The 13,641-nt window shown below is 43.9% G+C and overlaps 1 protein-coding gene across 1 annotated transcript in view; it reads left to right on the top strand.

Annotated features, from left to right (window-relative positions):
* LOC115458762 (ankyrin repeat domain-containing protein 6-like) overlaps positions 1-13,641 on the top strand; it is a gene marked incomplete at its 3' end in the record, with an annotated part of 210,259 nt that overhangs the window by 171,378 nt on the left and 25,240 nt on the right. The window contains exon 3 of the mRNA XM_030188573.1: positions 5,750-5,848. Coding sequence (XP_030044433.1) covers positions 5,750-5,848 — 99 coding nt within the window. The remainder of the gene's footprint in view (positions 1-5,749; positions 5,849-13,641) is intronic.

Here is a 13,641-nt window from a genome sequence, read left to right as displayed (position 1 = left end):
TTAAAAAAAAAAGAGTTGACAGCAGTGAAAGAGCATGTAAAAAAACTGCGTGAAAGATTTAGCTATTGGAAGGTTTTTTTCTGGCCAATGATGAACAGAAGATCATTGTGGTCTGGTTCGCTCTGGTAGATTTTTAGTATCTAGGAGCTCTCTGAGGCCTTTTTCCTTCCAGGTAGATTTGGGAGTTTAAGAACTGATGTTCTACAATTTATGCACAACTACGTTATTGTTTCATTGGTGGAAATCTTTTGTGTTTTTCATATTTCCACACCCTACTGGTTTTGTGATTTTATGGCGTAATACTGCATGTGCGCCAGCATTTCCTTTGGGCAGGTTGGCTGTTTCCTTTTATCCTATTCCTACCTTTATCTATGATATTAGTAATTTAGGTTTTGTGTTTTATTTTTTGTTTGGGTACTTGGATATGTATAATTTTATAGACTGTAGCTTGTGATTATTTATTGTAACTTTCCTTCTGTGTCTCCTTTCTTTATTAAAGTAAGAATAATTTCAAATTATCAACTCTTTTTTTTTTTTTAAAGATACTACAGTGGTGTTCCTAGGGGGACTGACACCCGGGGTGGATCGCTGATGCGCCCCGCCCCCCGGGTGCGACGCCCCCCCCCCAGCGAAAGAACCCCCAATCTTCCGGCGAAAGAACCCCCCCGGGTGCACGCCGCTGGGGGGGGGGGGGGTGCCGCGCGCCTGCCGGCTCTTCGTTTTCATACTCCCTCTGCCCCGGAACAGGAAGTAACCTGTTCTGGGGCAAAGGGAGCATGAAAACGAAGAGCCGACAGGCGCGCGGCACCCCCCCAGCGGCGTGCACCCGGGGCGGACCGCCCCCACTGCCCCCCCCCCCTTGGTACGCCACTGAGATATTACATGATCAGGCTCCTGTATACATGAGTACATGGCTTGCATGGTATGACTCACATCAATAGTTACACTCCATACATCAATACAGAATGTCATTTCCTGTAATTCTTTCAGCTTACAGTCATTGAGGAAGCAACATCTATATGGAACTGGACCAGAATTATTGAACTCCCCATAATCAAAATTATGTTCTCAATTTATTTTATTTCTTTTATTTATTATCACGTTTATACCCCACATTTTCCCAACTGCGTCAGGCTCAATGTGGCTTACATCACACCGCAAAGGCAAACACCAATCCAGTAAATTAAACTAATACAAAATAAAACCTACATAAGAAATATTGGAAAGGATGGGGAAGGAACGAAAGGAACAGGGAAACCAGGAGAGAGGGGGGAAGGGTGGATTTGCCACAAATTGTCATAGAATTAGTGTGTATCAAGCCGTGGAGAGACAGGCTGAGTCCTTGGGGCATGCTTTTCCAAATAAGATGGTCTTAAGAGATTTCCTGAAATTTAGATGGTTTTGGATGGTTTTTGGCAAAGCATTCCATAGTTGTGAGCTGATGAAGGAGAAGGATGAAGCATATGTGAGTAATGAAAGTTTAGGTATGAATGGGATAGTCTTAATGCAGTCCTGGGTGGTAGGATGATTAGTTTACTACTACTACTACTATTAAACATTTCTATAGCGCTACTAGACTTACGCAGCGCTGTACAAATGAACATGAAAAGACAGTCCCTGCTCAACAGAGCTTACAATCTAAATTGGACAGACGAACAGACAGCTAGGGGTGGGGAAATTGCAGTGGTAGGGGTGATAAGTGAGGGTGTTGAGTAAGAGAGTCATGGTTAGGAGTCGAAAGCAGTAGCAAAGAGGTGGGCTTTAAGCGTAGACTTGACGACAGCCAGAGACTGAGCCTGACGGACCGGCTCAGGGAGTCTATTCCAGGCATAGGGAGCAGCGAGATAGAAGGAACGGAGCCGGGAGTTAGCAGTGGGGGAGAAGGGGGACGACAGGAGACATTTACCCAGCGAACGGAGTTCACGGGGAGGAGTGTAGGGAGAGATGAGAGCGGAAAGGTACTGAGGAGCTGCGGAGTGGATGCCCTTGTAGGTCAAAAGGAGAAGTTTGAACCATATGCGGAAGTTTAGTCATGTAGTCCGGGACTTCACCATAAAGAATTTTGTGAACTAGGGAGCAGATTTTGAAGGTGATTCGATCCTTGACAGGAAGCCAGTGCAATTTCTCTCGGAGGGGTTTGGCCCTTTCAAATTTGGATTTTCCATAAATTAATCTGGCCGCTGTGTTTTGGGCGGTCTGCATATGTAGCATACCATCAGATGCTAAAAACTTGGGGCCCTGTTTACTAAGGTGCACTAATGTTTTTAGAGTGCTCTAACTGTATAGATGCCCATAGGAATATTATGGGAATCTACATGGTTAGCGCAAGCTAACACTGGGTGCACGCTAAAAACACTAGTGCGCCTCTAGAATGGCTTAGTAAACGGAGCCCTTGGTTATTCAGGAAGGGGCTGATATTCAGACGGCGAGAGTTAAACTGGCTAACTCCCGCGGTTGGTGCTAAGCTTGGATATTCAATACTGGGCCACGTCCAATGACCGGCACTGAATATCTGGTTTAGTTTGGGCTGTTTTAAAGATAACTGGCTAAGTCAATATTCAGACTTAGCCGGTTATCTTTAAACTGGCCAAAGGTAACCAGGTTTTCAGGTGGCCAAATATGGCCGCGAAACCCTGTTTAAAAATTGGCAGATAGTTTATATCGGCCGATATAACTGGGTATCCACTAGCCGCTTACTGGGGATATCCAGTAGGGATAACCGATTCTCCTCTCCTGAATATCGGCGAATAGCTGGTTAAGCGCTATTTAATCAGTCAGCAGCTGTTCTGACCAGTTAAATAGCACTGAATATCGGGGGGGGGGGGGGGGGGGGGGGAGAGGGGGAAATGTTTAATCTCTCTTGATGTTTTTATGAATTTTTAAAATCTGTAATGCTGCCTATACTCTTGGTTGTAATTCACTTTGAGCCATTGATATTGGTTAAGCGGAGTACAAATGTACAGTTAAATTACTGATTGTAGCTTCTGATTATTCTGTTGTAAAAGGATGTCCAAGAATTTATTTACCACAGTAAATTGATGGAAATGATTTTAAAACAAAGAATAGCGAGGTTTCTGGAACCCAGTGGATTGCAGGAGCCGAGGCAGCGTGGTTTCACTAGAAGCAGGTCTTGTAAGACAAATCTGAGTAATTTTTTTGGCTGGGTGTCCAGAGAGTTGGATGAAAGGAGAGCCCTAGATGTGGTGAACTTAGATTTTAGCAAAGCCTTCGACACGGTTCCACACAGACAAGTAACAAATAAACTGAGTGCCCTTGGTTTGGGCCGTAAAGGACTAGATTTTATATATAGTGCTGGAAAAAAATACACCTAGGTGCAGTTTATAGAATATGCATAGGCCTGTCCGCACAACTAAATCTAGTTGCAGGAATTTACGACACGTAAAACTTGGTGCAAATGTCGGCAACTAAGTTAGGCGCGGAACAGGTGTATTCTATAACAGCATACATAACTTTTAGACCTTTGCCTGACCCTGGCCATTCCACACCCATGGCCACACCCCCTTTTCAGCTGTACACATTAGAACTTACGTGCTTCACTTTACAGAATTCACTTAGCAAGTTGTGTAAATTCTAATTAAAGCCAATTAGTGTCAATAATTGCTTGTTAAGTGGCAATTATTGGCGCTGATTGGCTTGTTAAGTTAATTACCGTATTTTTCGGACTATAAGACGCACTTTTTTCCCCCAAAATTTGGGAGGAAAATGGGGGGTGCGTCTTATAGTCCGAAGGTAGCGTTTTCGGACCTCCGTTCCAGTACTTACATGATTCCATGTGCCCTGGTGGTCTAGTGACGTCGGGGCAGGAAAGAGCCCCCTCTTTCCTGCCCATCGCGCTGCTCTCCGTGCTTCTCAATGCTTTCTGATGGTCTCGGCGATATTCAAAATGGCCGCCGAGATTCTCGGCGGCCATTTTGAATCTCGCCGAGACCGTCAGAAAGCATTGAGGAGCACGGAGAGCAGCGCGATGGGCAGGAAAGAGGGGGCTCTTTCCTGCCCCGACATCACTAGACCACCAGGGCACATGGAATCATGTAAGTACTGGAACGGAGGTCCGAAACCCGGACAAGACGCACCGGAGCAGAGCACCTAGGTTTTAGAGGAGGGAAAGAGGAAAATTTTTTTTTTCCTATTTCCCTCCTCTAAAACCTAGGTGCGTCTTATGGTCCGGTGCGTCTTATAGTCCGAAAAATACGGTAAGTTGCGCGTGCTAATCAGAATGCAACTGGATTTACACGTGCAACTCAAGTCGCACTATATAGAATCTGGAGGAAAGTGACTGACTGGGTTATGAACTGGTTGAATGGAAAGTGCAGAGGGTAGTGATAAATGGAACTCGCACTGAGGAATAGGATATTACCAGTGATGTGTCGCAAAGTTTGGTTTTTGGGCCGTTCTTTTTAACATTTTTGTAAGTGATATTGCTGAAAGGCTGTCTGGTAAGGTTTGCCTCTTTTCAGATGATACCAATATTTGCAGTAGGGTAGAGTCCTCTTGTTCTGCCCTCTTCATGTGGCAACTTGACATGTAGTTAAACCCAAATAAGTATATAACATCACAAGAATAGACTCTCAAGCCATGATGCTTGAAGCTTACCATGCTTGCAACGTTTGAGTTAGACTGGTTGTAGCCAATCTAACACAGTGTTTCGCAGCTCAGGTCCTGGAGTACCCCTTGCCAGTCAGGTTTTCAGGATATCCACAATGAATATGCATGAAAGATTCTCCCCAAGTCATTTTAATAATGCTCTATGGACTTTTCCTTTAGGAAGCCGTCCAAACCTTTTTTTAAACCCCGCTAAGCTAACGACCTTTACCACGTTGCTAGTGCACCCCTGAGGTGGATGTTGTATGTGCCATCAGTGGAGGAGGCAGCCAGAGACAGGTGGATAGGATATATGCAGTTGGGGAAGGGGGTGACAGGAGAAATGTGCATGGGAGGGGGAGGTTGCAGAAAGGTGGATGTGGTGTGTTTGTGCCATTTGGAGGGAGAGCCTGGAGAAAGCTGCAGGAGATGAGTGTGTAGGGGTTGAGGGAGAGAAAAGTGAAGTGGGGGTTTGTGCCTGGGGGCAAGAGACAGACAGAAGTGGGGGTCTTGCTGGAAGTTAGGATGAGAGAATGGGAGAAGCAGTGAATGCTGAGGGATGGGGAGAGAGAATTGTAGAAGACAGAGAGCTGGCAGAAGATAGAAAACAGGTGGATTGGGAATTTGAGCAGGAAGAGAAAATAAGAGAATCATTCACCTGGGAGAAGTAGCAGAGAAAACTGGAGACTGGACTTACCAGGGACGAGGAAGGGATACAAACTAAGAGAGACTTGTTGACGGTGGAACCTGAGGAAGGAAACAGCTGTGGTGGGGGTGAGGGGGGGCGAGATTTTATGCCTGGAAGGCGAGTCATCCCTTATAATAGGAGGATTCTGAACATGAAAATTACAAACTACATTCAAAGCGGTTTACATAGTATATACAAGGTACTTATTTGTACCTGGGGCAATGGAGGGTTAAGTGACTTGCCCAGAATTACAAGGAGCTGCAGTGGGGATTGAACCCAGTTCCCCAGGATCAAAGTCCACTGCGCTAACCACTAAGCTACTCCTCCACTCCAATAATATGCTTGTGTTCACTGATAAGGGAAAGGTCAAATGTACTATGTCTGTATTTTATGAGCCTCATCTCAAGCACAATCGTTTGAAATGCTTTACCAAGCAGTCTATTTCCTTCATATTCACAGAATGGCCGAACCCCTCTGCACCTGGCTGCTAACAAGGGTCATCTCAGTGTCGTCCAGATTCTGCTGAAGGCAGGATGCGACCTTGACGTTCAGGATGATGTAAGTACAGTAGTGGTGCAGCCTCACTCTCTGGTACACCCTGTCAATGTGCAGGCCTTAGATCCTCTGGCTATTGAGGGAGAACGAATGAGCAAGGTTAGAATCCAGAAGGCAGTGCAGTGAACAGTGGCGTTCCTAGGGTGGCTGACACCCGGGGCGGATCGCCAATGCACCCCCCCCCAGGTGCAGCGTGACCCCCCACCCCCGGTGAAAAGCCACCTCCCCCCCTGGTGAAAGGACAACCCCCTTCCCCCCCCCCCGGGTGCATTTTTACCTGCTGGGGGGGGGGGGTGCCACGCACCTGTCTGCTTTGCTCGTTCCATGCTCCCTGTTCCGGGGCAGAAGGAGCACGGAACAAGCGGAGCAGACAGGCACGCGGCACCCCCCCCCAGCGGTGTACACACGGGGCGGACCGCCCCCACTGCCCCCCCCCCTTGGTACGCCACTGGCAGTGAACCAGCGAGAGATGGCAGCCCCGACTCCCACTTTCTGTACCAAAATACAAGTAAAAACAAAGATCCTGAATGTTAGCAGACAGGGGCTAGAAGCCTAAAATTTAAGATAGGAGAGTTGTGTGTATAGTACTAAATGAAGAGGTAGCTATAATAGATATCTCAGAGATTTAGAAGGACAATCAATGGGACAGTGTGTTACTAGCGTATAAATTATACGCAAAGATAGGGCAGATCAAATTGGAGAGGGGGGATTGCACTGTATGTTAAACAGGGAATTGAATCAAACAAAATAAAAACTCTACATGAAACAGACAGCAACGTGGAATCTTTATGGATAGAAGTTCCATGTGTGAAGGGAAAGAATGTACGCGTAGGTCTGTACTACCGTGCGCCAGGCCAAAACGATCAGACAGTTGAAGATATGTTAACAGAAATTAGAAAAGCTAGCAAATTTGGCAACTGTATAATAATAAGTACATAAGTAATGCCACACTGGGAAAAGACCAAAGGTCCATCGAGCCCAGCATCCTGTCCACGACAGCGGCCAATCCAGGCCAAGGGCACCTGGCAAGCTTCCCAAACGTACAAACATTCTATACATGCTATTCCTGGAATTGTGGATTTTTCCCAAATCCATTTAGTAGCGGTTTATGGACTTGTCCTTTAGGAAACCGGCTTACTATGTTACTACCCCTTTTTAAACTCTTCCAAGCTAACCGCCTTCACCACGTTCTCCGGCAACGAATTCCAGAGTTTAATTAAGCATTGGGTGAAGAAACATTTTCTCCGATTTGTTTTAAATTTACTACACTGTAGTTTCATCGCATGCCCTCTAGTCCTAGTATTTTTGGAAAGCGTGAACAGACGCTTCACATCCACCTGTTCCACTCCACTCCTTATTTTATATACCTCCATCATGTCTCCCCTCAGCCATCTCTTCTCCAGGCTGAAAAGCCCTAGCCTCCTTAGTCTTTCTTCATAGGGAACTTGTCCCATCCTCGCTATCATTTTAGTCACCCTTCGCTGCACCTTTTCCAATTCTACTATATCTTTCTTGAGATGCGGCGACCTGAATTGAACACAATACTCAAGGTGTGGTCGCACCATAGAGCGATATAACGGCATTATAACATCGTCACACCTGTTTTCCATACCTTTCCTAATAATACCCAACATTCTATTCGCTTTCCTAGCCGCAGCAGCACACTGAGCAGAAGGTTTCAGTGTATTATCGACGACGATACCCAGATCCCTATCTTGGTCCGTAACTCCTAACATGGAACCTTGCATGACATAGCTATAATTCGGGTTCTTTTTTCCCACATGCATCACCTTGCACTTGCTCACATTAAACGTCATCTGCCATTTAGCCGCCCAGTCTCCCAGTCTCGTAAGGTCCTTCTATAATTTTCCTTCTGTAATTTTGCACAATCCTCTCGCGAGTGAACGACTTTGAATAACTTTGTGTCATCAGCAAATTTGGGTGATATCAGTTATCAATATACAAAAAATAATTCCACCCAATTTAATGTAGAGGAGAGGACAAAAAATATTCAAAAAAATTTTTAACAAGTGGGGAAAAAAAGACCTTGGTTCAAAAAAGAGCTTAGCCTACAGCCATATATAAAAGGCTAGCTCACGTTAGTCATCGGTCAGACAATTCCACAAAAATAGTTTAAAAGAACTTTTCCCATCATAGATTATATAAAACTCTAAATAACTTGTCCCCAAATAAATTATTAATTAAAAAAAATGACAATTTTTCATGTCCAAGTTATTGACATAAAGGCGTGTGATTCACAGAAGCCAAAACTTCATCAAACAGCCCCAATCTCAAGAACACACATCTTTTTAATACTGCACACCAAAGTCCTTCTTTCCAACAGGGGTTCCCCGTTTTGCATACTTCCGCTTCAGGGGATGACTGGAACACTTCAACAACTTACATGCATTCAAAATGGCTGCAGACAGAAAAGCAAACGCCAACATTTAAAAGTTCACAACATGGTGTCCACAAAACATGATGACATCATTCTCAACCAATCATTTAAACTGGGGCTATGTGTATCTTTTCTTCTTTTTCCTTCTCTCTTTTTTCCTGATTGTTTGAGCTCTTTTATGAACTGAGTGTGCTGTTCTAGGCTAAGTGAGATGACAAAGCTTCGACAACCAGCTAGACCAGTGATGGCGAACCTATGGCACGTGTGCCAGAGAGGGCACGCAGAGCCCTCTCCCTTGGCACGCGCGCCAGTCGCTGGTCTGCTCCGCCCACTCTCCCTTCCTCTCTCCAAGTACCAGGCCGGCCTCCCTCCCTCCCACCAAGCACCACACCGCTTGCCCTCGCTCCCTCCCTCTTCCAAACAAGCATCAGCCCGCCTGTCCTCCCTCCTTCCCAGCACCACCCCCCTCCTCCTCCTCCTCCTCCTCTGCAATTGAAAAAACGTACCGGGTTAAGGCAGCGTCGGCAGCAGCAACGAAAAGCGTAGTCTTCACTCGGCGCGCTTCCCTTCTGTCTCGCTCTCATGCTGTTTTTTTTCTCCTAGTATAATATTTTCAATGATGTCTGTTTATATGCGCCATGGCTGGTGTAAGGGGGTGTGGCTATCATAGGGGTGGAGTCATATGTGGTGACCCCACCCATAATGAGTACCGGCATTTCACGATAATTAGATTTTGGGTTGCTGTTTGGGCACTCGGTCTCTGAAAGGTTCGCCTTCACTGAGCTAGACCATTCCCAAATGAAAACTTCACCAATAGACTCTCAATTCTAAATCCAGCTCTTCTTTAATGTAGCAATCATAGCAAATAAATAAAATCAACGTGCAGTTCAGTTGCTTGAACAGAATGGTTGCCTTCTGTACATAGTGTCCATATCTAGCCACCTCAGAGGCAAGGAGATGGCCACATCTTCAGCCCAGCTGAGAGATAAAGCTATATACTCAAAGGAGAAAATGACCTGGGAAAATGTGGGAAATGCCTTGGGGAAAAGCCCTGGGAAATGGTGAAGAATTTTGATGGAATCGCAGTAGATTCAGGAGGGATCAGCCCCTAGAACAGCTGCTGATCACAAAGGCATGCTAGGAAGACTGGAACATAGGGCGAGGGCTGGCCCTAACTCACAGCTAACAGCCAATAGGGAAAGCTCACAAGGAGTCAATCACAGGATACTGCAAACTATAGGGGGAGGGGGAGCCCCAATACACAGTGCTGTCTTTTGCACAGACAATGCAATAAAATACAGATAATACTTATACTAAATATACATAACAATGCACCCTGCTACCATGAATATGGGGGCAGAACACTGAGGTCTTACTTTTTGAATATTTTTTGTCCTCTCCTCTACATTAAATTGGATGGAATTATTTTTTTGTATATTGATATTAAGTATTCCACTTTTCTCCTTATTTATGGGTGATTTCAGTTACCCTAATATTGACTGGTTATATACCATATCAGAGAGTACCAAGGAGGTAAAATTCCTAGATGTAATAAGTGACTGCTGTTAGAGCAACTGGTTCAGGAACTGACAAAGAAGGGGATCTATTTTAGATCTAGTTCTTAGTGGAATGCAGGTCTTAGTACAAGAGGTAACAACGTTGGGTCCATTGGGAAACAGTGATCATAACATGATCAAATTTGACTTAATAACTGGCGTGCAGTCACTAAGGGGGTCTTTTACCAAGCCACGGTAGCGTTTTTAGCTTGTGGTAGAAATCAGGTGGTGGTAAACGCCGCAACGCCAATAGGAATATAATAGGCGTCTCGGCGTTTACCGCCAGCTGATTTCTACCGCAAGCTAAAAACGCTACCGTGGCTTAGTAAAAGACCCCCTAAGGAAATTTACTGTAGCAGCATTTAATTTTTGAAAGGGTAGCTGTGATGATATGACATAGTGCTTATATCCCGCTGAATTCCAAACCAAATGGTGGTTCAAAGCGGGTTACAGACTAATCACATATTAACCAAAGAGAAAGGAGCACGATAATTTCTACAGAATCAGACATAATATTACCTAAATAAATTTGTTTTTAAATCATTACGAAAAGCAATATAAGAGGTAACAGAACGAAGGTCCTCAGGTAATGAAAGCCAGAAATGAACAGCTTGGTAACCAAAAGTTTTTCTAAGATTTTCTTATACTTAATGCCAACAAATGATGGAAAGAGTAAGAGAGAAGGATGTCTTGTTCTTGAGGATCTTGTGAGAGGAAAGACCACCAGGTTTAACAAAAATTCTGGACTGGTTCCGTTAAACATTTTAAATACCAGACAGGCTAACTTAAAAGAGATGTGGGCCTATACAGGTATCAAGAGTAGGGAAACCAGAGCTGAAGTAATGCTATCATGCTTTTTTAAATGAAAAATGAGTCTAGAGGCAGTGTTCTGTACGAACTGCAAGTTCGTAGCCAGACACCCAATTTTGGGTGGGCCTGGGCCCAAGATGAGTGGGCCGAAGAATTCCGCCTTGTCCCACAAGTGATTTGGTCTCTCCCTCTCTCGCCCGCATGCCATATGGTCTCTCAAACATCCCCCTACCCCGCATACCTTTTAAATAGCAGATTCTCACCGGCAGCAAGCAGCAACTAATACACACTGCTCATGTTGGCCCCACAGCCTTCCCTCTGATGCAACTTCCTGTTTCCGCATAGGTGGGAATACGTCAGAGGGAAGGCTGTGGGGCCGGTGCTGCTGCAGGCAAAGATCTGCTATTTACAAGGTATGCAGGAGGGGACAGTTGTTGGGGAGTTTTCGGCTGGTGGGGCTTGGGGATCCTGATGCCAGTCACATCATAGGTGTGCTGCTACTGGGTGGGCGCGGGCCCACCCTTGGCTACGCAACTGTGATAGATGAATACAAACTGTTACGATAGTCTAGTGGGAAAGCGCGAGGGCCTGAACTAATATAACAAAATAATGACAAACATTATGCAGTAATCAGAGCTTAAAGAACACTGTCTTAATAATATGTTTAATTTGTGGTTCAAAAGAAAGAATAGAGTCCAGAATAAAGTCCAATACCTTAACAGGTAATTGGAGATATTAAGTGTTTCTGGAATTGACTTTGTTATAGTGTCTATCCATAATAATTTTGACTTGTCCTTATTTAATTTAAAACCATAAATTACACTATAATGTTCAATGAGTTTATTTATTTATTGCATTTGTATCCCACATTTTCCCACCTTTTTGCAGGCTCAATGTGGCTTACATTATGCCGTAATTGACGATCGCCATTTCCGGAATGAGAAATACAAAGTAGTGTTAAGATCATAGATGTTAACTTATAAAGTAAGTTGGTTAAATACAAGAGATAACCTTTGACACGGTGGTAAGATGATCGTCAGTTTTTGGAACTAGAACACACATATCATCTGCATAGGAATAAAACTGTACTTTTAGAGCAGAAAAACCTGACTCAAAACAAGCCATATATATGTTAAATAAAATAGGAGAGAGGGGTGAACCCTGGAATACCCCACAGGGAGAAATCCAGCTCTCACAAAAAAAACCTCCCTCATTTTAAGAGTGTAACGTCTATTCGAGAAAAAGCCTGAGAACCATGACAGAACCTTGCCAGTAATTCCCAATGAACTCAATTTGAAAAGAAGTACCTTATGTTCTACCGTGTCAAAGGCAGCTGTCGGATCAAATTGCAGTAGAATAGACTCAGTTCCTTTCACTAGCAAAGTTTTAGCATCTGAGACCAGGGCTAACAAGGCTGACTCCATGCTATGAATGGCTCTGAAACCAAATTGTGTAGAATTCAAACAGTTAAAATTCTATAAAAATTGGCATAACTGCTCTGCGACTATAGCTTCCAACACTTTAAGTAAAAGTGGGATGCTAGCAATGGGCCTGTAACTGGATGGTTGACTCTGATCTAGAGAAGTATTTTTCAAGATGAAGAAAATGGTTAAAAAATAAAGCTGAAAAGATCAGCTACAAAGGTTAGGATTTCAAATCAGTCTTAGACATTGTCTAAAAATGCCATTTTGGAAGCCCAGACTAGATATATATCATCTATTAATAAATGTGGAAAGAAGAGCAAATGACAGCCATAATGGTTAAAGGGAAAAGTGAAAGAGGCTATTAGTCAAAAGAACATATGTCAGAATATGGAAAAAAAAAAAAAGATCCAAATGAAGAAAACAAGAAGCAACATAAGCACTAGCAAGTTTGATGCAATGTTTTGATAAAGAAGGCCAAAAGAGAATATGAAGATAAATTTGCCTTGGAGGCAAAAACTCATAGTAATAACTTGTTTAGGTATATCAGAAGCAGAAAGCTTGTGAGGGAATCCATGGGACTGTTAGTTCATCAAGGAGTAAAAGGGGCACTTAGGGAGAACAGGGCCATAGCAGAGAGGCTGAATAAATTCTTTGCCTCAGAGATCTACCTATACCAGAGATGGTATAGAGGAACTGAAAGAAATCTCAGTGAACCTGGAAGATGTATTGAGCCAAATTGACAAATTAAAGAGTAGTAAATCACCTGGACCGGATGGTATACACCCCAGGGCACTGAAATAACTCAAATATGAAATGGCTGATCTGCTGTTAGTGATCTGTAACCTGTCATTAAAATCGTCCATAGTACCTGAAGATTGCAAAGTGGCCAAGGGGAGGAGGGGGGGGGGAGAGAGATGCATGACCCTCTGGGGCTTAACCTTCCATGGACCATGCACCATAGAACTATTTCAACAATGTCAACATCCAATGTTTTTATCATACTGAGCCTGATATCAGATCAGCTCAGTCCATTCTTCCAATCTTTCACTGCATAAACGTCTGTGAGGTGTTTATTTTCTTACCTCCCTCCCCCTGGGCTGCAACGCTACAATCTGCATGATAGCAGAAGCTTTGTGGCCAATTGACATAGGGCCTTGAGTATCCGCACGTGCTCAAGGCTTGCCAGCTCTCTCCTCCTCTAAATTTCCTGGGAATAATGCAGTGAAGGCCATCATATGTTTGGGGAACTTGCATTTCTTCTGTTTTTTTTACTTTGCATAGTATAGGATCAAGGAGGTTAGATTGAGAACAGAAGATGGCATGATGACATCAAAAAGCTGAGGCCAATGAGGTTAATCTCCCCTTCCCTCTCTCCCACACGGCCATCATTTTATTTATTTATTTATTTATTTATTTATTGCATTTGTATCCCACATTTTCCCACCTTTTTGCGGGCTCAGTGTGGCTTACAATACATTATGAATCATGGAAATACAATGTGTTACAACTTGGTTATGGATTACATTGTGTTGAGTTGTTTGAGTCAAAGTTAAAGTATCGATAAGGAGTATAATCATGGAAAAAGCACTGAAACATTGGAAGGAAACA

The sequence above is a fragment of the Microcaecilia unicolor genome, unplaced genomic scaffold (genome assembly GCF_901765095.1).
Source record: "Microcaecilia unicolor unplaced genomic scaffold, aMicUni1.1, whole genome shotgun sequence".
Classification (NCBI taxonomy): Eukaryota; Metazoa; Chordata; class Amphibia; order Gymnophiona; family Siphonopidae; genus Microcaecilia; species Microcaecilia unicolor.
Note: the sequence above shows the minus strand (reverse complement) of the source record. Positions and strands in the feature narration are given on the sequence as shown.